General features: G+C 40.6%; 1 protein-coding gene across 3 annotated transcripts in view; it reads left to right on the forward strand.

Moving 5' to 3' along the window:
• GOLIM4 (golgi integral membrane protein 4) overlaps positions 1–21,127 on the forward strand; it is a 60,101-nt gene that overhangs the window by 28,438 nt on the left and 10,536 nt on the right. For 2 of the 3 annotated variants that reach the window (XM_075937888.2, XM_075937887.2), the window contains 9 exons: positions 5,633–5,707; positions 6,842–6,891; positions 8,001–8,054; positions 10,605–10,755; positions 11,686–11,768; positions 12,368–12,451; positions 16,837–17,013; positions 18,457–18,804; positions 20,450–20,688. In XM_075937888.2, coding sequence (XP_075794003.2) covers positions 5,633–5,707; positions 6,842–6,891; positions 8,001–8,054; positions 10,605–10,755; positions 11,686–11,768; positions 12,368–12,451; positions 16,837–17,013; positions 18,457–18,804; positions 20,450–20,688 — 1,261 coding nt within the window. The remainder of the gene's footprint in view (positions 1–5,632; positions 5,708–6,841; positions 6,892–8,000; positions 8,055–10,604; positions 10,756–11,685; positions 11,769–12,367; positions 12,452–16,836; positions 17,014–18,456; positions 18,805–20,449; positions 20,689–21,127) is intronic. The other variant, XM_089780776.1, reaches the window with a different exon arrangement.

Genomic DNA, 21,127 nt, shown 5'->3' on the forward strand with positions numbered 1-21,127 from the left:
CAATGTAAGAGCTACCTCAAACCCAAATACCCTTGTCTCACTTCCTTCCTGACCCTTCTTTGAGATCCCGCCCATGCTCCACCCCTTCTCCCAGGCCTCACCCTACTCATTCCATCCCCCTTCGTCCCCCGTCCTCATTCACTTTCACTAGGCTTGGGGTACAGGCTCTGGTCTTAGACCATGGGGTTTGGACTGTGGGAGGGGCTCCAGGCTTAGCTCAGGGTGGGAGATGGGGTCCAGGAGGGTTTCAGGGTGCAAGCTCTGGGAAGAAGTTTGGGTGCAGGGGGACTCACATCTGGGGCAGGAGGTTGGGTGTAGGAGGATGTTCAGGAAGCAGGCTCTGGCTGGGTTCTGTTTAACTGGGACAGCTTCTGGGTGGTGGAGCAGTGGGGTTAAGGCAGGCTTACTCCTACTTTGGCCCTGCACCACTGCTAAAAGCAGCTGGCATGTACAGCAATGGCTCCATGGCGCTAAGTGCTGCCCGTCATCCACCAGCACTGAGCCGACAGCTTCTACTGGCTACAGTTCCCCATTACTGATCAATGGGAGCTGCAGGAGTGGTGTCTGCAGGCAAGGACAGCATGTGGAGACCCCCGGCTCTGTCTTTCTCGGGTTGCAGGGACATGCCAGCCATGTCCAGGAGCAGCAATTACAACAGGGATAATTATTCCAGCCATGACAGGTTAGGCATTTTAGAACTCAACTAAAAGAAATTTAAGCGTAAGAAAAATGAAAATTATGAAATGCACAGACCAGTCAAAAACCAAAAATAAAGCACTTTGCAAGCAGTAAAAGTAGTAACAACAACCCTAACTCCCCCTCCCCGGACGTATGTGTTGGGTTAGGAGATGGGAGTGAAGGACAGTTGGTGTTTGTGAGAGGGAGGGAGCTGGGCAGTGCAAATCTCTGTCAATCCCCTTTTCTCTCTGTGGAGATAAGGTACAGAAATGTGGGGAAGAGAGACACCCTGACATCAGCACCCTCCGTCTTCTCCCTCCCGCACTCTGCACAGAAAGCAGGAGGCTACCAGGTGGTAGCTCCAAGGCAGAGGGCAGGAGCAGCAGGGCAGGGGGTAGAGGGGCAACTGAAGTGCCAGCACTTGAAAGCTTCCTGGCCAAACAAGTCAGGATCACCTATCAGATGCTCCAAGATCTACTGGTAAATCCCAATCTACTGGTTGGTGACCACTGGCCTAGAGTGAACTGCCAGCTGTTTTGAACAACTGGCGGTTCACTCTAAATACCATGTGCCCTTTGCAGGGCAGGGAGCGAGAGACTGTGTATGCGCTCATGCCTCCAGGTCCTGATTGTCCTGGGGGTGGGGATAGCACACGAAGTCTCCTCCTGCCAGCAGGTGCACACGGTACCTAGAGAGAACAGCTGGCGGTTCACTCTAGGAGCCGGGGGGAAAGACTTCACATGCTCCCTCCGTCCACAAGCCACTCAGAGTCTGTCTACAGGGGAGCACAGAAGTATCCTGGCCCAACCCCCTTCTTTCCAGGGCTGCTGGGGGCCACTTCAAAAATTATTGCCTACTCCTGCCATATCTGTTTAGCATGCAGTTTGAAGGTAATACACTTGAACCTCTAATCTGGTTGTCCCTGATCCAGGAAGACCTGTGATTTGAACCCTGATGGGGGAGAAGGAAGAGGCTCTTTGCACAGCCATTCTTCCTACCCTCCAGCTGGTGGAACGGCAGTGTAGCGAAGCACTTTTCTATAGACTTTTCTCCCACAATTCCCATAGCAACAGAGGGCAGTGCCTGGGAGCCGCAGGGGGTGCAGAAGTAGGTAAATGTGACACCCCCTCATGCCCAGACTCCACACTCCCAGTACTCCTGCACCCTTCCTCCCTCCCAGACCCCACAGTTCCAGTGTCCTTCATTATGGCAAACAACCATGGTCCAGAAAATTCCATAATCTGTCAAAGCCTATTTCCGAAGATTGCTGTATTAAAGAGGTTTTAGTGTATTACCACAAAGCATACATGTTAGGATGGTGGCTGAATTACAAGATCATCAAAAAATAGTGAATATGAAAAGTTGGATTAGTCTCAGTCTAGTTATCAAAAACTACTAAGATATTGACAGAGAAATTAGTTGGTTAATACATTTAAAAAGCTTAGGCGCATCAGAGGGGAGCTGGGAATCAGCTGTCCTGGCTTATTTCTGGTTCCCCCTGCTGCAGCTCTGCAGTTTCTCCCCTTAATAACTAATCAATGGAATTTCCATTGACCACTCTTTTAGCTGATTACCCACAATTTAACATCCCTACCACAAACCACACCATCATTTATGGAAGCATGCTACAAAGCCTGGGTGAAGACACCATAGCGGCTTTACAGAGAAGAATAAGTGTCTTAGTGATAGCCAGTGATTATTCTCGATGTCCAAAAGTGACATGTGACACATGCTTTTGCTGCTCAGACTACTGAGACTTTAATGGGGTGTTTACTGCATATATTTATGCTTGAAGAGATTATGGACCTCAGTTTGTTTTCAAAGTAATGTTAAGTTTTCCTAGGGAAGTACAGTGTAACACGGGATCAGCTGCTTATTACTCAGGCCACGTCTCCACTTAGTAGAGAATCGATGCTCTGGCAGTTGATCTTCTGGGGTTCGATTTAGCAGGTCTAGTAACAACCCGCTAAATCAAATGCTTAGGGTGCCCCCCTTCCACCAGGACTTCAGGTTCCCAGCCACCACTGGTTCCCCTGCCAGCTCTTCCAAAATCTGAGAAGGACCAGGAATGGAACAGATTAATCAGAAGTCTTAAAAGAGCAACACTCCGATGTGGAAACGATAGAACCCAAACCACCCAAAAAGAAAATCAACCTTTTGTTGGTAGCATCTGATTCAAACGATTTAAATGACTGTGTAGCAGTCTGATCTGCTTTGGATTCTTGTTAAGCAGAACCCACCATTAAGGTTGTATTCTTGGAATTTAAATCATTATAGGTGAAAACATTCAAAAATATTTAAATACATGGTACAGTAAAACTCCGATGGTCCGGCATCTGATGGCCTGGCACTCCTGATGGTCCGGCACCATCAGGAACCCGGAAGTGCTCTGGGCAGGCGGACCATTCGAGCTGCTCTGCCCCCAGGTTCCCCAATTCAGCCGCTGCTAAAACTGACCAGCGGCTGAATCAGGGACGCCTAGGGCAGAGCAGCTGGGGTGTTGCCGGGTTGGTCCCATAGCGCTGCACCTCGGGGCTGTGGGACCCAACCCGGCAGTGCCCCAGCTGTCCCCGATTCAGCCGCTGCTGAAACTGACCAGCGGCTGACTACAGAAAGCCCGAGGCAGAGCTGCTCTGCCCCGGGCTTCCTGGAATCAGCCCCTTATCAGTTTCAGCAGCGGCTGACTTGGGTACACCTGGGACAGAGCAGCTGGGTGCTGCCGGGTTGGTCTCGCAGCGCCAAGGCTTGGCGCTACCAGACCAACCCGGCAGCGCCCCAGCTGCTTTGCCCCAGGCATCCTGATTCAGCTGCTGCTGAAACTGACCAGCGGCTGACTCCAGGAAGCCCGGGGCTTCCTGGAGTCAGCCGCTGATCAGTATCAGCAGTGGCTGACTTGGGGACGCCTGGGGCAGAGAAGCTGGGGTGCTGCCGGGTTGGTCCAGTAGCACCGAGGAGCGGCGCTGCGGGACCAACCCGGCAGCACCCCAGCTGCTCTGCCCCAGGCGTCCCCAAGAGCAGCTGGGGTGCTGCCGGGTTGGTCTCACCGTGCCAAGGGTCGGCGCTACCAGACCAACCCCGCAGCACTCCAGCTGCTCTGCTGCAGGCATCCCTGATTCAGCCGCTGCTGAAACTGACCAGCAGTGACTGAATCAGGGACGCCTGGGGCAGAGCTGGACTATCGGAAGGGGGGGCTATGAGCGGTCTGGGGTGGCATCCCACTCCACCCCAGACCCCTCATAGCCCCCCCTTCCATAGTCCGGCAAATCTGATAATCCGGCACCCCCTGGGTCCTAAAGGTGCCGGATTATCGGAAGTTTACTGTATTCTATTATTGTTTAAAAGTGCAATTAAAGCTGCAATTAATCAACTATTTTTTAATCTTGCAATTAATCATAATTATATCTTTAAATTGTTTCAAAGCCTAAACAATACATACTGATATTTATATGTCTTCATGCTAGTTTATTGTCACTTGAGGTAAATGTTGCTGCTGATACTCAAAGCTTATTATATAATGTCTTACACTACTTGCTTACATTAACATATCTCTATATGCTGATAAAACAGCATTTACAATTTTCAATCACTTTAAATAAGTAAAGTGATTTCAGCAACTACATAAGTCTGAGGCATGCAACAATTTTGAGTTTTTTACAAATCATATTTTCCTTTTGTGCAAGCCCCACACAATCCCAAAGCTGACTAAAACAAAACACTTTTAGATAAACAAAGTAAACAAACTAGAAAAAGTTAAGAGAAAATTGTATTGCACTTCAGTTACAAGTAACTAGGTGTTGTAACAATGGTAGATTGAAAAAAATTCATGCTCAAGAGGTTTGGATGGAAATTAAGTGTTTAATTGTTATTAGGGAAAGACAATTTAGAAGTTTTAACCTTTATTCAAGAAAGTCTTTAATCACATGTTTAAGTTCCATTGAAATCAGTGTTTCTTAGATGCCTTTCCTGAACTGAGATGCTCTCCTAAATTATGGTGTTTCATACCCTTGGACTGATAATGGGGGGGAGGGAGAGATGAAATAACTCTTCTGTGAGATAGTGCTATATATTCTGTAGGTTAAAAATACTTTTACCTATTCTTTTGGTGCAAATGATCTTTCTATCTCAGCTCCCAGCTCCAAAATGAGTGGGATTTGTGTAAACTCTGATTCTCTTTTGGATGTCTCACTCTCAGCAAATGCATAGTGCTGATGTCAGAATCTACTTTGCTGTGTAAGATACTTACATAGCCTCCCTGTACTGAGTATCTGAGCATCTCAGTCAGTTATCCTGTAGTACTATAATACTTCCAATAATATGGAAGTACTGTTATCCTAATTTTACAGATAGACACAGAGCAACTAAGTGACTTCCTCAATACCATACAGTATGGCTGTGGCAAAGCAGAGAACTGAACCTAAATCCCCCAATTTCAAGGCTAACCCACCAACCATTGGACAATTCCGCCTTTCTCATCTGCCCTACTACTTTACCTAGTCCATTCTTGTGTGCAAGTGGAGTGCTGTAAGAGTTCTGATCTTGACAAACTCTATTCAGGATTTTTGAATATTTCACTTGTCTTTTTACATGTAAAACAGAAGACGTTGCATAGGTAGATGGCAAAATTCACACATGCTTACCAAAGAAATAAAGATAAACTGGTAGGTCTAATTTTAGCCAATTAAAATAGCCTACCATCATTGACTGTTCCCATAAACAAATTTAGCATGTAACTCACTTGCCATGGATAGAAAGAGATATAGCACAAACAGAATTCGAGTAATACATATAAAATTGAATTGCTAGGACTAAAGTTTAAGGACCAGATACTCCATTGGTATAACTTTTATTTTGGATAGTCTTTGTGCATTCTGCATCAATATTATTTGTTATGTAATGTTCCCTTTTTCTAATATCTGTAAAATGAATCACTGTGTTCAAATCTTTCTCTTTTCAGTTGTCTATGAGCACAGGTCAAGATTAGAAAAGTCATTACAGAAGGAAAGGCTTGAACATAAGAAAGCCAAAGAAGGTAAAACCTTGTTTTTCATTTTTCTTAGTATAATGTTAATTTTATAAATTATGGATCCTTGTAATTCACTGGTAGGTTCATTGTCATTGAGAATTTCTATGCTTTAAATATTTGCACAAGTCTTTAATTGGCTATTTTAATAAAAACATCCATAAGGCATATGACCATTTCATGCATACCAAATATATCTATTTAAACACCTGTCCTCAAGAGAAGGGATTTATGAAACTGGGTTTTAGTTAAATATCCTTGAATAATATAGTACTGGACATAGTTTGTGTTTTATTATACAAGTATTGCATTTTTGTTAAGATATCCTCTACAAAAGCTTTCTGACTACAATACTTTAGATAATTTTTCTAACTTATTTTTCACGGTGTAAATTACGTGGTTGAAATTTTAAGGCATGAGATAATGAAAGTCCACTCTGCACTCTTCCAAAAAATAGTTGCTGGAAGCTAGGCATTCTTGGCCCTGGAACTAAAGCAGCTTGGTACAAAACATTAAAAGCTGTTTGGGGTTTTCTTGCCCTGAAGTCCTAGATGGTTTTGTAGTGCCATCTAGTGGATAACAATAAATCATTAGTTTTATAAAGGGCAAGTCATCTTTTGCAGAATTAGAAAATAAAGAAGAATACAAAGGAAATCATGATGAAAAGTGGGTGGAAGTGGTTTTGTGGGTTTTTTTCTCTTTTTGACTTTCTGGTATTATTGTGACTGATGAGAATTTTAAAGTGTTATCTTATAGGAAAATGCACAACTTTACTTCACCTTTCTTTGTTAATAACACAACAGGGTCTTTAAATCTAGTTAATAAGACCTCTGAAATCACTTTTCATTTCCCACCAGTGATCCCAAGCTTGCCTTGCCATATTTTGTACTGATATAAACTGTTTTATATCGAAATACTTTGATAATCAGATTTAAAAGTCAAAGTGCTTCCTTCTTAGTTTTTTACAGTTGCTTCAAGAAATCTGTAATTGCAGCATTTCCCAACTTTGTAGCTACTTTGTGTATGGAATTCCCATTTTCATGAAGGTATTTTGAATGCAGAGTACCTACAGACTCTGGCCCCCAAGCCTTTTTGTCAGTGAAATATTTCTTATAATAGTTTCCTTTTTTTATTATTTCCTAGACTTTCTTGTTTATAAATTAGAAGCACAAGAAACACTAAATAAAGGAAGGGTAAGTAAAATAAAGAATTGGTACCAAAGAATGATGACCCAACACCATTTACAAAGGAAAGGAAAGGTTATCTAATGATACCCATTCCAAACAATAAGAGTGCATCTACACAGCGGCATTAGCTTGAAATATGCTACACCATTTGAGCTACACAATTTGCGTATCTTATTTCAAGCTTATTTTGAGATTGCTATTCTGACAAGTCCTTTAATCCTCATGAAATGAGGTTTACCAGGACGTCAGAATAGCAAGCCCATTATTTTGATTGCATTTGAAAATAACAGGCTTAGTGTTAAGTTGCAGAAAACGCTATTTCGGGATACTAGACGTGTCCCGTAGTAGCCACTGTCTAGACATACCCCAAGAGACTTAAAAAAACTCTAACTGAAATACCCTTGACTTCTTCCACTTTTGCTATGTATGTTAAATGCCCCCGTTAGGAATATTCTGATGTGGTAAGTTCTAATAAGAGAGGGAATTTCTTTCTAGGAAATTACTTTGGAAAAACACTGCTTCGCTTATAGAGGTACTATAGTAGCTCAAGATAATGGTATTCTTTTTAAAATAGCTGTCTCACATCAGCCAATCTTGGCAGGAGAAATCAGAATAGGGAGAGAAATTGAGATAAGAAGGTATATACATCCTATTGATGTTGTCCTTTTCCTTATTGGGCAGAGCCAGAATCTTGTAACCAGTGTTTTTTTGATTGGCTAGTTAAAATCCGTTAAGAAAGTTTGCTTTGCACAGTAGCTGCCAGGAAGTAAAGTTAAGAGTGTTATTGCAAATATATAGCAGGTCTGTAAAGAATTCTTTTAATAACAGTAAGTGGAAGCATGCTGCTGTGTATTTTGGCTCTAGAGTGGGGAGAAAAGAGTGGGAGGAAAAGTAGTGTTATTAAAAATCCACTACTACTGCATCTATTGCAGAATTACGATACCGGATACATTTCAGAACCAAAAAGATACCAGGCCAAGCATACCCCATACTGAATTATAATTGCTAATTTACAGCTTCTCCATTATATTCTTTTCAAAGAATAGGAATATGAAAGTGACTCAAGGTATTAGATTCTGCTGTCCCTAATTAACATCAATATTTTCATTTCTCAGCAAGATTCAAATAGCAGATATAGTGCGCTGAATGTACAACATCAAATGTTGAAGGTAGGTACCAGAGATATTCTTGTTTGGGGGTAGCTATATGGGATATAAATGTACAATTTTCTTGGCCCATCTATAAGGGTCAATATATTGTTTCAAAATATATTGCTTCGCATATTGAATAACTGTGTTTTCTGGTGAGTTACATAATTATTTGAAAGCTTCAGCAGTGTAGCCGAGTTAGTCTGTAACTGGAAAAACTTAAAAACCAACAAATAGTCTAGTAGCACCTTAGACACTAGCAAAACATGCAGATGGTATCATGAGCTTTTGTGGGCACAACCCTCCCATGAAAGCTCGTAATGCTGTAATTATTTGAGGAAGACATTGACATGCATGCCATTAAATAAAATTGGAAAGATTCTGAATATTAGAAATTGTATTCAAGATCCAACGTAATAAATACTTTGACATAAATTCTGGAAATAGTTTTAAGAATATTTATAGTTGGGATCCTGTAATCAAACAATTACTCCTTTTGCCATTGTTTTGGGTGAAACAGAATCACTTCAGTGCAGATACTATGCACAGATCCATTGAAAAATGTAATTTTGTGCAGTATTCAATTATGCTGGTTGCAAATATAATATATAGTGGGGAATATATATACATTAAAATATGCAATGGCAAGTAACTGTATGCACAATTAATAGCACTTCTTAAATAGCAGCTAGCTCTGCTTCAGTATATTTAATATTGAAAGAATATCTTGTAATTTAAAATCAATATCCTTCTAGTATTTAGCTTGTTTTCATTTTAGATGAAGCTATATGCACAGCAAAAGATTCCAGAGAAAATAATAAAAGAGAGGGGTTTAAAAAATTAAATGGCATGTTTTGACAGCAAAAGTAAGTTTATTTATAGGATTGCAATTTCAATTGCTAGCCAAAATTGCTCGGTGTTTTTAAGTTCTTACTTGAAAAAGAAAAAAAAAACACAATGCAGATTAGTTTAAACATGTATTTCATGACAGAGCCTTTAAGGTTTCTACATCAGAAAAACTAGAATCAGTGTTGCAGACTCCTTTGCTTTTAGAATGGGATTTTTCAAGAAGTGCTCCACCTTGGCTCACTGTGCTCCATTAAAATCAACAGTTAATCTTATCCTGAGAATTACTGGTTTTGAAAAGCATGTGCTTGATGGAGATTTTCACAAGTACCTAAAGCATTTAGGACCACAGTGCTATTGATTATCATATGGAAATTGTGCTCCTATCCTTCCAGCGTGTTTCAACTCTTTCCAGCTCCCATAGGTTTCCTAGTTACTCATGATGAGTATTTATGAGAAACTGTTTTAACCAGTTTAGATTTAAACGTTCCCCTAGATTTATAGCAGTATCTCTGTTATTGCAAGTCTTTTATATGGAAACTATTAGCCCAGTCTTACACACTGAAATCAACAGAGCTTTTGCCATTGACTTCATTGGAGCTAGCTACTGATGTACGAGAAGAAATCTTTGGGAGTATCCAGTGAAAAGTTTTCTGATATTTTCAATAAAAATATTCCATATTGACTGAAAAAGCAGCAGCCAAGTCACTGACAATATTGACTTCTAATATTGCTGTGGGTCCATGTGATTAATGGACCTACAGATACTGCCTCTGAGAAGGTGTATTCAAGCAGCTCTCAGAGGGCCATAGCAGCTTGCCAAGGGAGATGGTAAATTCCAGGACCAGGGAGCTAGCTGGCACAGAGGCAATTTTTTGTTGAATAGGAACTGTAGTATACAGTCTTTGAATAATAAACTTCTTGTTATGAATGCTTTCTTTTCATCTGGATTTATGTAGCAAATTGCCAGAGGTGATATTAGCCAGCTATGCAGTAGAGATGTTAACAGTAGATGTCTACACAGTTAGCCGATAAGCCTGGGCATATCGGTTGATCTTATCCACTACACACACACTCTCCCACTTGCTGCCTGTGTATCAGAGGCAGCAAGGGAGCGGAGGAGCAGGAATCGGTGTCCATGAGGAACTGGCTGAAAAGCTGGCTCCCCACAAATGCCAGATCCACCTGCCCCCTCTCTTCGTCCCCCCCCCCCCCATTCCTGCACTGCTGCCTTTGATAGAGAGGCAGCAGTGCGAAACGTGAGGGGGGCAGGCAGGAGCCTATACACCCAGGGAGCTGGCTTTTAAGACTTCCCCTGCACATGCTGGCTCTATAGACCCCCTTGCCTCTCCCTTACTGCCTCATACAGAGGCAGCTGGTGTCACCTGCCTCCCCTCCCCCAGGCTTCAGCTCCGCACATAAGAGCTGCTGCCACCCTGCACTGCTGCCTCTGTATTAGAGGCAACAGCGCTTGGTGGCAAGTGGGAGCCTGTTCACGCAGGAAGCCTTTTTTTAAATGGCTCCCCTTGATGGAGAGGTGGCAGGAGGCTCCCCGGGAGTGGGGTCGGAGCACACCGGCTGCTGGCCCCACCTCCAGGAACTATTGAATAATCATATAACTGATAAAATTTCATGCGGTTATACAACTATTCAGTTACATGCTATCTAATATCCCTACAATTCAGATGCAGAACTCCTTCTAATGTTCAGTTTTGGTATTTGCAGAGCCAACATGAAGAACTAAAGAAGCAGCATGCAGACCTCGAGGATGAACACCGAAAACAAGCAGATGACTTTAGGAGAACATTCAGTGATCACAAGCAGAAATATGTACAAATACAGGAAGAGAAAGAGCAGGAACTCTCTAAGCTAAAAGGTATATACCGCCTTACTTAATCATAATACACAGATTAAAACTCTTAAGTGAGTGACCAGGAACGAAAATGGATACACGTGTATATGAATACTCATGCGTACACACTGAACACAACAGAGCATCATTCAGGCTCACTCCGCATGTTCTCCTTTACTAGTCAGTTTACATGTTCTTGCTACTCAATCCTGTATGTCTGGGTCTCTTTGTGAGAATTCCAACTAGACTCTGTTTTGCTGTTTTGATTCTCGATTGGAGAAAGGGCTGGGTTCCTGGCTCTGAAACATTTCTAATATCAGAGCTGGATTCAAATGCTCAGCTCTGACTCTGCTGCCACGTTAAAAACTAGGAAAATTGGCCCTGATTTTAAGATTTCTTTTTTAAACAACCAATCTCTTATAAGAATACAGTTACTAGTTCTGCTACCAGTTTAACTGTGAGCCTTTGATGAAGTGACTTCACATGCCTTACCTCTTTTTTTCATCTATAAAATATTAGATTTTTTCCCCTCTAAAATAAGGATATTTTTCTACCTCACACGGGCAGGGGATCCATACTCTGTTAGAGTCCCAGCATACTATCCAGGTTGCTGGCTGAAGTTTTTGCTGTTTGCAATCCCCCATCCTAAGTATAGGACATGCCACTGGGCCCTGCCCTGAAGAGCATGGTCATACAAAAATAAATTTAATCTAGAAACGAGTGAAGTAGATTTAACAAGTTGCCCATGAAAATTTAAGGTTATGTATTTTGTATAAGGTGAGAGTGACACATTCATATCAACAGAAGCTCACTTGAGCTCTGTGCACAGATCTTAAATTAGGCTTCAGTAGTATTTAAGAGCAAATACGTCACAACTTGTGGTATTAAAAGTCATGATAGCATAAATGTCATTATCTGAATTTACTCTCTACATTCTTGTTTTGTTTTTAATAGAATCTATGTATAATTTACGAGAGGAGAATAGACAACTTAGAAAAGCACACCAAGATATTCATACCCAGCTACAAGATGTCAAGGTTAGTTTCTTTCCCTACACGAAGAACCTCTTCCTTGTGTATGTCACATAGTTTGTCACCATTTCAACCAATAGGTGGGTTATGATGGAAACATTTAACTTTTCTGCAAAACATGTCTAACATATATTATCCCTTGCCATCTAATCTGTAGCTATTCTACTATGCTAAAAGAATGATGGTGAATACAAGTTGGGCACGATCCAGCATTGTTTTGAAATGTCCCTGTCGATAACATTGGTAGGGTTTTAAAATTCTGTTTTTTGTTTTGTTTGCAAAAGGAAAGGCTTCTTAATAAACTGTAATTTATCTTTCTGGAAAATAATGTTAATATTGATATGCATTCTATTTCAGGTTCTCTCACCACATCTGCTCCAGCTTTCCACGTGGTTACAAAACTCTATTTTTAAATTTGATGTTTGCTGCTACCTCTGATATTAAACTCCACATTAAACACACACTAAAATATCAAAGTGGGTGTTATTCCCAGTTAGGATTTTTACATTTGAAAGACCTGTGGAGATATATTTCAATTTAAGGTTGAAGTGGTGTAATTCAGAACAAACAATATGAAACATGTCACATTCTTCTTTTTTACGTAGCAACAGCATAAGAATTTACTCTCCCAACATGACCAGCTTGTAGTGACGTTGGAAGACCACAAGAGTGCACTAGCAGCTGCACAGGTCAGAAAGGAAAACAGAATATCAGCTCTACTTTTTATGAGATCTGTTTAATCTTCTTGAAACTTTTTTATCTTACTTCAGCTGACTATAAGCTTATGCATGCAGCTTTTTTGCATGGGTATCTGCAGCGAACACCTTGCTATACACTCTGGAGAAAATGCATGCCTGGAAGTGCTGCTGCTAAATTTGAAATTATAGCAAATTAAATAATTTTTTGGTCTTTGACAACTCCGTTATGGATTCAAGTGAATGTATGCATTACTGATAAGAATGATATCTTTCCAAGTATGAGAGACTGCAGAAGGCATTCCTTTCTTTTTCCAATATACTTCAAATTGTGAAGGCTCTGACACTTGAGGAATAAATCATATTTAAAGAGCCAGTTCACTCAAAAAGCTCATGAGGTCTAGCTTTTTATATGAATTAGCATAAAAAAGCAGGCGGCGCATAAATAACTAGCTGGTGCGATGGAGACAGAATGTGCATAGCGGAATATAGCCTCCAGATGGGCTTTGGAGTCACTAAAAAGGAGGAGCATTAACAAGTCTTTTAAAAAAAATTGTATATACAAGATAATGAACTAATACCTTCGTGGCAAATTACATAGTCAGCCACCTATTCCACTAGTAGCCACATGCGCTAGTAGTGAGGGATAGATCTGCTACTTATTTTGGGAAAACTATTACCAAAAGATAAAGGAAGATAATGATGAAATGAAAAGTTATAGGAGAAGCTAGGATGGTAGTCCCTACCTTTAAGTTAGTGTGATAAGAGAGTGAATTAGGAAGGAAAACTGGAATTTAGTGTAATTTAAAATGATTCTATTAAAATCTTTGGAATAATGAGTGGGAGCTACAGAATTGAGTGTTCCTTCCTAAATACTGTTTGTGCTAAAGGTAGGTTATGTACTAATAGTGATTTGATGTTCTTCCATAATTGTATTTCATGGACTGAAAAAAGTAAAGACATGTCATTTCGATAGCAATATGCTCTGGAAGCCAGTGTTTCAAAATACAGTAAAACTCCGATGATCCGGCATCTGATGGTCCGGCACTCCTGATGGTCCGGCACCATCAGGGACCCGGAAGTGCTCCGGGCAGCCGGACCATTGGAGCTGCTCTGCCCCCAGCTTTCCAGATTCAGCCTTTAGCAGCGGCTGAATCGGGGAAGCCGGGGTCAGAGCAGCTGGAGTGCTGCTGGGTAGGTCCTGTAGCGCTGCCCCTCGGGGCTGCGGGACCAACCCAGCAGCACCCCAGCTGTCCCCAATTCAGCTGCTGCTGAAACTGACCAGCGGCTGACTCCAGGAAGCTCGAGGCAGAGCTGCTCTGCCCCAGCTTCCTGGAATCAGCCGCTGGTCAGTTTCAGCAGCGGCTGACTTGGGTACACCTGGGACAGAGCAGCCAGGGTGCTGACGGGTTGGTCTCGCAGCGCCAAGCTACCAGACCAACCCGGCAGCACCCCAGCTGCTCTGTCCCAGGCATCTGGATTCAGCCACTGTTGAAACTGACCAGCGGCTGACTCCAGGAAGCCTGGGGCAGAGCAACTCTGCCTCGGGCTTCCTGGAGTCAGCCGCTGATCAGTATCATCAGCAGCTAACTTGGGGACACCTGGGGCAGAGCAGCTGGGGTGCTGCCGGGCTGGTCCAGTAGCGCCGAGAAGTGGCGCTGCGGGACCAACCTGGCAGCACCACAGCTGCTCTGCTCCAGGCGTCCCCAAGAGCAGCTGGGGTGCTGCCCGGTTGGTCACGCAGCGCCAAGGGTCGGCGCTACCAGACCAACCCAGCAGCACTCCAGCTGCTCTGCCCCAGGCGTTCCCGATTCAGCCGCTGCTGAAACTGACTAGCAGCGGCTGAATCGGGGTCGCCTGGGGCAGAGCCGGACTATCGGAAGGAGGGGCTATGAGGGTTCTGGGGTGGCATCCCCAGACCCCTCATATCCCCCCCTTCCGATAGTCCGGCAAATCTGATAATCCGGCATCCCCTGGGTCCCAAAGGTGCCAGATTATCGGAAGTTTACTGTAACAGGCTATAATCTTTCTTCCACTCTCAGCTAAAATCCAAGAGGTTGTTTGCTAAGATCTTAAAAAAAAAAAAAAAAACCACTCCACACAACCCTCTCTTGGAATTCTATCCATGGCCTAATCCATCATCTACTGAAGCCAATGGGAAAAATTTCATTGACTTCACTGGACTTTGATTCATTCACTTTTCAACATTAAACCTATGCTTGCTTTTCTTTGGACTTTATCTGCCCACATCTATAATTTTACAATCATTGTATTAAACAGAGTACTCACACATGTATTCTTGTGAGTTCTCTGAAATCAACAGATCATACTTAATAGTTTTCACAGCTTTTCTTGCAAACTTGCTGAACAAAAGGATTCATAGCAGTACTACTCAGGCTAACCATCCAGAAAGGAACCGGGACATTGTTGGACATAAGATAGACATTTAAAAGGATGGATAATGTCAGCAATCACCATTACACTAATACTTGTGACCTGAATCTTTAAAGTACCACCACTTATGTGGATTTTTGTAGCTTTTCTATAGAAAAGTTATATATTATAAACTCTATTTTCATGCCCATATTAATTCCCTTTAGGCTAAGACCTTGAATGACAACTTTAGCTTGGATGATTTGTGTGATGGGATGGATGGAGTATAGCATCAACCTTTGAATACTGAAGTGGAGGAACTTAGAACACTATTAAGAATATCCTGTATATAGTAATCTCTCTACATGGCCAGTAAAGGGCAAGAAAATCCAGATGCAGAGATAACTTTTCATGTTTTAAGACTCTTAGTCCCAGTTTTATCTAGGGAGTGTAGTTAACAAAGTCTTTAATCTTTCCTGTAAAACGTATAGTCAGAGATGCCAATGAATCAAATGGGAGGGGGAAGAGAGAGAAAAGTCAGACTTGTAATTATTTAACATTCTTCTTTGCTTTTAGGCCTTTCCGTTTTAATCAATGCCAGTGTTTTGAAGATGCTTTGAGGTGCGTCTAACTTCAGAGCTATTATCACATAGTGCATCATGTCATGCTATAGCACCGTGGATTTTGTTTTGTATATATATTATACACTGATTTGATATGATGCATCATGTCTGTCTGCTGTACTATTGATTGTTATATTACATAAAGTACAAAATGGGAACTATGCAGTCATTGCTAAACCTTAATTTGGATTTTTTTTAACCACCAAAATATTTTTGGATTTACCACCTCTCCAAAATAAAAACTTGAGGATTTTCATTTTATTTACTCCCAGTCAGTGGTAATAGAGACTCTAATGCCTTTAAAACCCACCCTTCCCTCAAACAATAAGAATGCTCTGAGCAATTTTTAAGTGTTGTTTAAAGATGAGTGATTTTGTGACAGTTTTTAGCTCCAAATAGTGTTAAATGTTTTCCCACAGAGTTATAAACCTTAAAACAAGGAGTGGGGAAGTGGAACAGGAGAATGTGGAGGGGTTATAATGTAAATGATAAGCTGCAATGCTAGGCGCTGTCTTTTGTGTATCCAATACATGTAATTGATTGTGAAAGATGTCCATTCTGAATATATCCTGCTTTCTGAGTTGAATGGTTTTTCTTATACATTTACTTTATGAGTGATGGCCTGCAAAAAGATTCCCAGTCTTTCCTGTATATCCAGCATGGATGGGTAGCTTGTTGAAAGTGAACAACTCTTTCATTGGCCTGAAAAACATCAGTACAGTTGCAAATAAGTGGATCCCTGACATCATACTTTGGGGTGTGAAGGGATGTTTAACAGCTCAAAATTTATCTTTTCCCTTTCTACTCATTTCCTTCCACCAATGGAAGTGGTGGTGTTTTCCATTAAAGTTGTTCCAGCTTGAGTTATTTGTTTTCTCTCATATTTTCTCTTGACGCTTGTCTATTGGTAACAATTGTCTAAAGGTTGAGGATAGCCAAGACTTTTTATCACTTATGACTCTATTTTAAAAAAAAAAACTTGATTACTGTTTTTTAAAAAAATAGCATCTCTTGCTATTGAGCAGATGGGAAACAATCCATGGCACTCTGTTTCATTCATTTTAATATGTGCAAAGAAAATTTAATCATTCACTTCAACTCTTTTTCTACCTGGCATGAAAAACTAATCGCCATCTCTATGCTGTAAGGATTTTCCGGTGTGCTTTGTATTTGCATGTTCATTGTGATTGATGAATATGTATTAAATCAAGGCTGTCTAATACATCAAAGCAACCAGTCTTAGAATCTTGATGTTTGATCTAATGTGCATGTTGAGTGATTCTGTGTACACATTGTGCCAACAAATCCACTCGGAATCAGTATTTATGAGTGTATTTTAATATGCTTATCTCGGGTAGTACAGTGGGTATATTTCAATTTTAGTCCCAGGTAGAAGAATATAAGCAACTGAAGGACACACTCAACAAAATGCCAAGTTTTCGACAACCTGGGAAATTAGAGCAGCCAAATGTTCAACAGGAGGCAGCAATGGCAGCAGTAACACCTACAAATAGCAACCTCCCAGCACATGAGAAGAATGCAGCTGAAGATCAAAAAGAGGTGAACATCATTGGCTGCTACAGCGGTTTTTTTCCCTGATGATTTTCAGTTGGGGCTTGAAAATGTTTGGACAAAATTTTTGGATGCAAAATGCAGATTGGCTTAGGCTGAAATATTTTGCGAATTTGCCAGATTGTTTTGGTTGAAACACAAATTCTGAAGACCTCTGAATGTATCTTTTCAATATTTTACAACGGAAATATTTTAGTTGCATGAAAAGAAAAGTGCGGGTTTACATGTAAGATATGGGGAAAAGATCATTTTTAGTCATATGGAACTAAATATTTCTGAAATAAAACAAATGAGTTTGGAGGACTTGGATTTAAATATCAGTAATGTTGATTTCATCATACACACAAAATAATGAAAATAAAATTCCATTGATGAAAAATCAGAATTTGCAGATAGGAAACAAAAGATGTTTGATTTAAATATACTTGGTTTTGACATATTTTGATATATGATGTTGACAACTTGTGTTTTAGCTAAGGATATAAAATCCTGTTTAATCAGTTAACTGATTAGAAGTTATGTTTAACTGGTTACTATTAAGCAGGATTCCATGGGCGAGCTGGCAGCCCCATGGGGCTGCTGGTTAACAGTAAGCATCACCTGGTAAGGGTGATGCTTACCATGTAACCGGTACCCGTTCTCATCTCTAGTTTTAGATCTTCAGCAGTCTTAATTTAATTTCTTAAGCATCAATGGCTATTGTTATTAAATAGTTTGAGAAGATTGAGATATTTCACGCCCATTGTCATTTTTAGTTGCATAGATCCAAGGACTAAATTCTCATGCCCATACTCAAACTGAGTAGAACCTTACTCTTAAAGTAGGTTCTGATTGTTGAATGAAATTTTACTCACCGTGAGTAAGTGTATCAGAATCTGGTCCTTAATTTTTATTGCAGAACACAATTGACGTATGCTACCTTTACTCATGACTCCACAAGTTGTCACAGACTTCAGTAGGATTCTGCTTTAGGAATAATGTGGGGATCATCATGAGCAAGGTTGGAAATCTCACCCTTCATATTTTTTAGAATATAACCAAATCTGAGAAGATTATAAATTATGAGTTAGATATTCAGTAACTACTACTTTCTGCAGGTATAATTTGTGCCCTAAATAAATTGTATTCTTTTGTGCCAACAATTAATGTGGATACACATATCAATAAAGATTACTTTGTTTATACTTACAAATAGGTAAATAGATGGTTAGCTGCTAGTTGGAGATTACTTTGAGTCTACAGCCTGAAAAAGGCCTTAAGTGATTATCAAAACTAATCACTGATGATAATAAACGGGGACAGTTTTTTAATTGAAAATTACCGAATTTTAAGCCTTTATTGGAAGTCATGCAAATATTTTATAGTGTCATGGACTCTGGAAGTAGAGACATATTTGAAATATCATGGAATTTAATATGGCATTTTCCACAGGTACTCCAGAATGAGGCAAAGCTACAGGAGAGGGAAGAAATAAATGTCAAGAGAAGAGAAGATGGCGATGAACCTTTACATGTAGGCAGAAAAGCAAATGAGGGTCATCCTCATAAAGAACTGAATATTCAGCAGCAACAAGAAGCAGGAGAAGAAGAAGAACATCACCTGGAACAAGTTGAAGAGGAGCACAGAAAAGAACTTGAAGAGGAAGAAATGGAGCAGGCAGGGCAACCTGAGCACTTGGTGGAAGAACAGGATCAAGCACCAGAAGAACATGAATGGAAAGAACATGAACAAAAAGCAGCAGCAGCAGCCAACATGCTGGGTGAACACATTCACTCAGAGGTGCAGGATTCTCTTCTCCCCTTTAGTTAATTTGCTGAACAGTTGTTTTAAAAATGGCCACAATGTCTCTCACCTGTCAAGTGCAGTCCTTGTTTGACACCTGCAATTAGTTGCAGATTTAATTAGTATCATTTTGATTTGCAGATAGTTGAGGAGCAAGACAACATTTCAAAGACAGCACTTAAATGCCTGACACTCTAAGCATATGCTTAAAATTAAGCACATGATTACGTGCTTTCTCAATTGGATGTAATTATCCAAGTAGCAGATGCAAAAGAAAAGCCATGTTGAGTTGAGACTAAAGCTTGTAGATTGTAGGAGGGGGAGATTTGCATTTGGGGTTTTTTTTTTGGAGGGGGGAAGCTTTCTTTAGAATGTTAAATTTGATATGCCATAGGAAATGCAATTACATTTCCTTTCTATTTATTGGTATAACTCCAATAAATATTTTTCATTCAAGTTTTTTCTAATATTTTGACAAAGCATTTTTAAAAGGTGAGCATGCCTAGAGAAGCAAAGGGAATTGAAAGTAAAGTAAGGGGGAGACATGTTCTGTGGAGCTTTAAACAGAGACATTAAGATGTGGAAAGGTATTTTGTATCAAGTCTCAAACAGAAAAATTAGTTTGTTGGTCTCACCCTAATCCTTGTATACATTTATCCATCTAACAAAACAATTATGGAAATCAAGCATGATGGAAAAACTTTGGCTCTGGACCAGAATGGCAGGGACATTGTAGGTTAGGAGGTTATCATAATTTAGCTGCAGTGGCAGGAGATTGCACAATGACTGCCTTTGTTGTGCCTGGTTGCAAATAGTGTATAGTTTCTCATTTAAGACCCAGTCAAGCTGTTCATTCATGTTAAGAACAAAACAATAATTGAAGTCTATTGGAACAGTGTTATGTCAGTAATCTTGATATTCTTCCATGCCTATCATTTTTTAGTAATGTACCAAAAAAAAAAAAATTTAAAGAAAGAAAATGTGGGGATGCTTTCAGGATGTGTCATTTAACCAACTGTGAGTAGTTCAGCACGGTTTTCATTTAGGTAAGATATTTTTACACATGATGTATTCCACACGGCATATGGGTTGAAGGACATGTACTATATGGCACTATGTTTTGATGATAGCCAATAGCCTAAACTGCATTTACCAAAAATCTTTGATTCTTTCTCTGACACTGCCCATATGATCAACCCCACCTCTGACAGCCAATAATAACAGGATTTTTTTAACTTTCTAAAATATGTGAAGTACCTATCAATATGGGATCTTCGTGTCAAATTTATGGTGCTAAAAGCTGTATACCACAGTCTCATGTATTCTAATTCTCCTTTTAAAAAGCAGCTGTGCTTATAATGGGAACATTTAATGTGTAGCTTTAAGTAAGATGGTGAAAATTTCAAGAGTGAAGTTGGACTTTACAAACATAAACCACCGTTTTGCTATCAAACATTGTTCTCATCCATTGCCTGCATAATTCTCTCCTTTCTCCCAGACATTCCTTTTTTAGCCTCAGCAATTTTTGCATGCCCATTTCTGGTTGATGTTCTACCAGGAAAATCATTCCTCTAGTGAAAGGAAATGAGTTCCCAAGAAGACAAGTTTGAAAGTGCGTATATTCAAATATGTTTTTTCACAGGAAACTCTGACACGGAGTGTAACAAGAAGATACAAACCGGCCTATGAGGAACAGTTGGAACAGCAGCGTCTGGCAGCCCAAAGAGCTGAAGAAGCCAAACAGCTAAGGGAGCATCAGGAATCTCTACACCAACAGAGGCTGAAAGGGCAATTATTACGGCAGCAGCAGCTTCAGGAAAAAGAGCTTGCGCTACGGAGACAAGCGGAACGAGGAGAAGAGCAGTACAAAAACCAGCTAAGGTTAACAACTTCTCTCACATGTGTGCTGTGGTCTGCACTCTGGGTTTCCTGGGTTATGTCTACACTTCAGTGTAAACTGCACGTCAAAGACATCTCCCACTAGGTGTCATTGAGCTAGTGGGCTAAAAATAGAAGGTAGCTTTTGAGATGGAAGCAGCAAGAGGGTTAGCTGCTCCAAGTATGTGTCTGGTGTCTTGGACGTTTATACATTTTTCCCCAGAATGGTTATGTGGCTTGCTTTGTACTATCTGGTGGTCATTCTTCACCCCAGAGGTGGCCATATGTCAGCAGTGCTGTACAACACAATTTTCAGTTTTTGAAATGTGTTAGGATGTCTTATGATGTACAGCAGCCCATAAATGAAAAATATTTTTAAACAATTTCATGAGAACTTGATGCTTGTCAAAATCAATCTATGTACTGTACTGTGGATTATCTT

Source organism: Pelodiscus sinensis, chromosome 10 (assembly GCF_052426305.1).
Source record: "Pelodiscus sinensis isolate ZL-2025 chromosome 10, ASM5242630v1, whole genome shotgun sequence".
NCBI classification, from domain to species: domain Eukaryota; kingdom Metazoa; phylum Chordata; order Testudines; family Trionychidae; genus Pelodiscus; species Pelodiscus sinensis.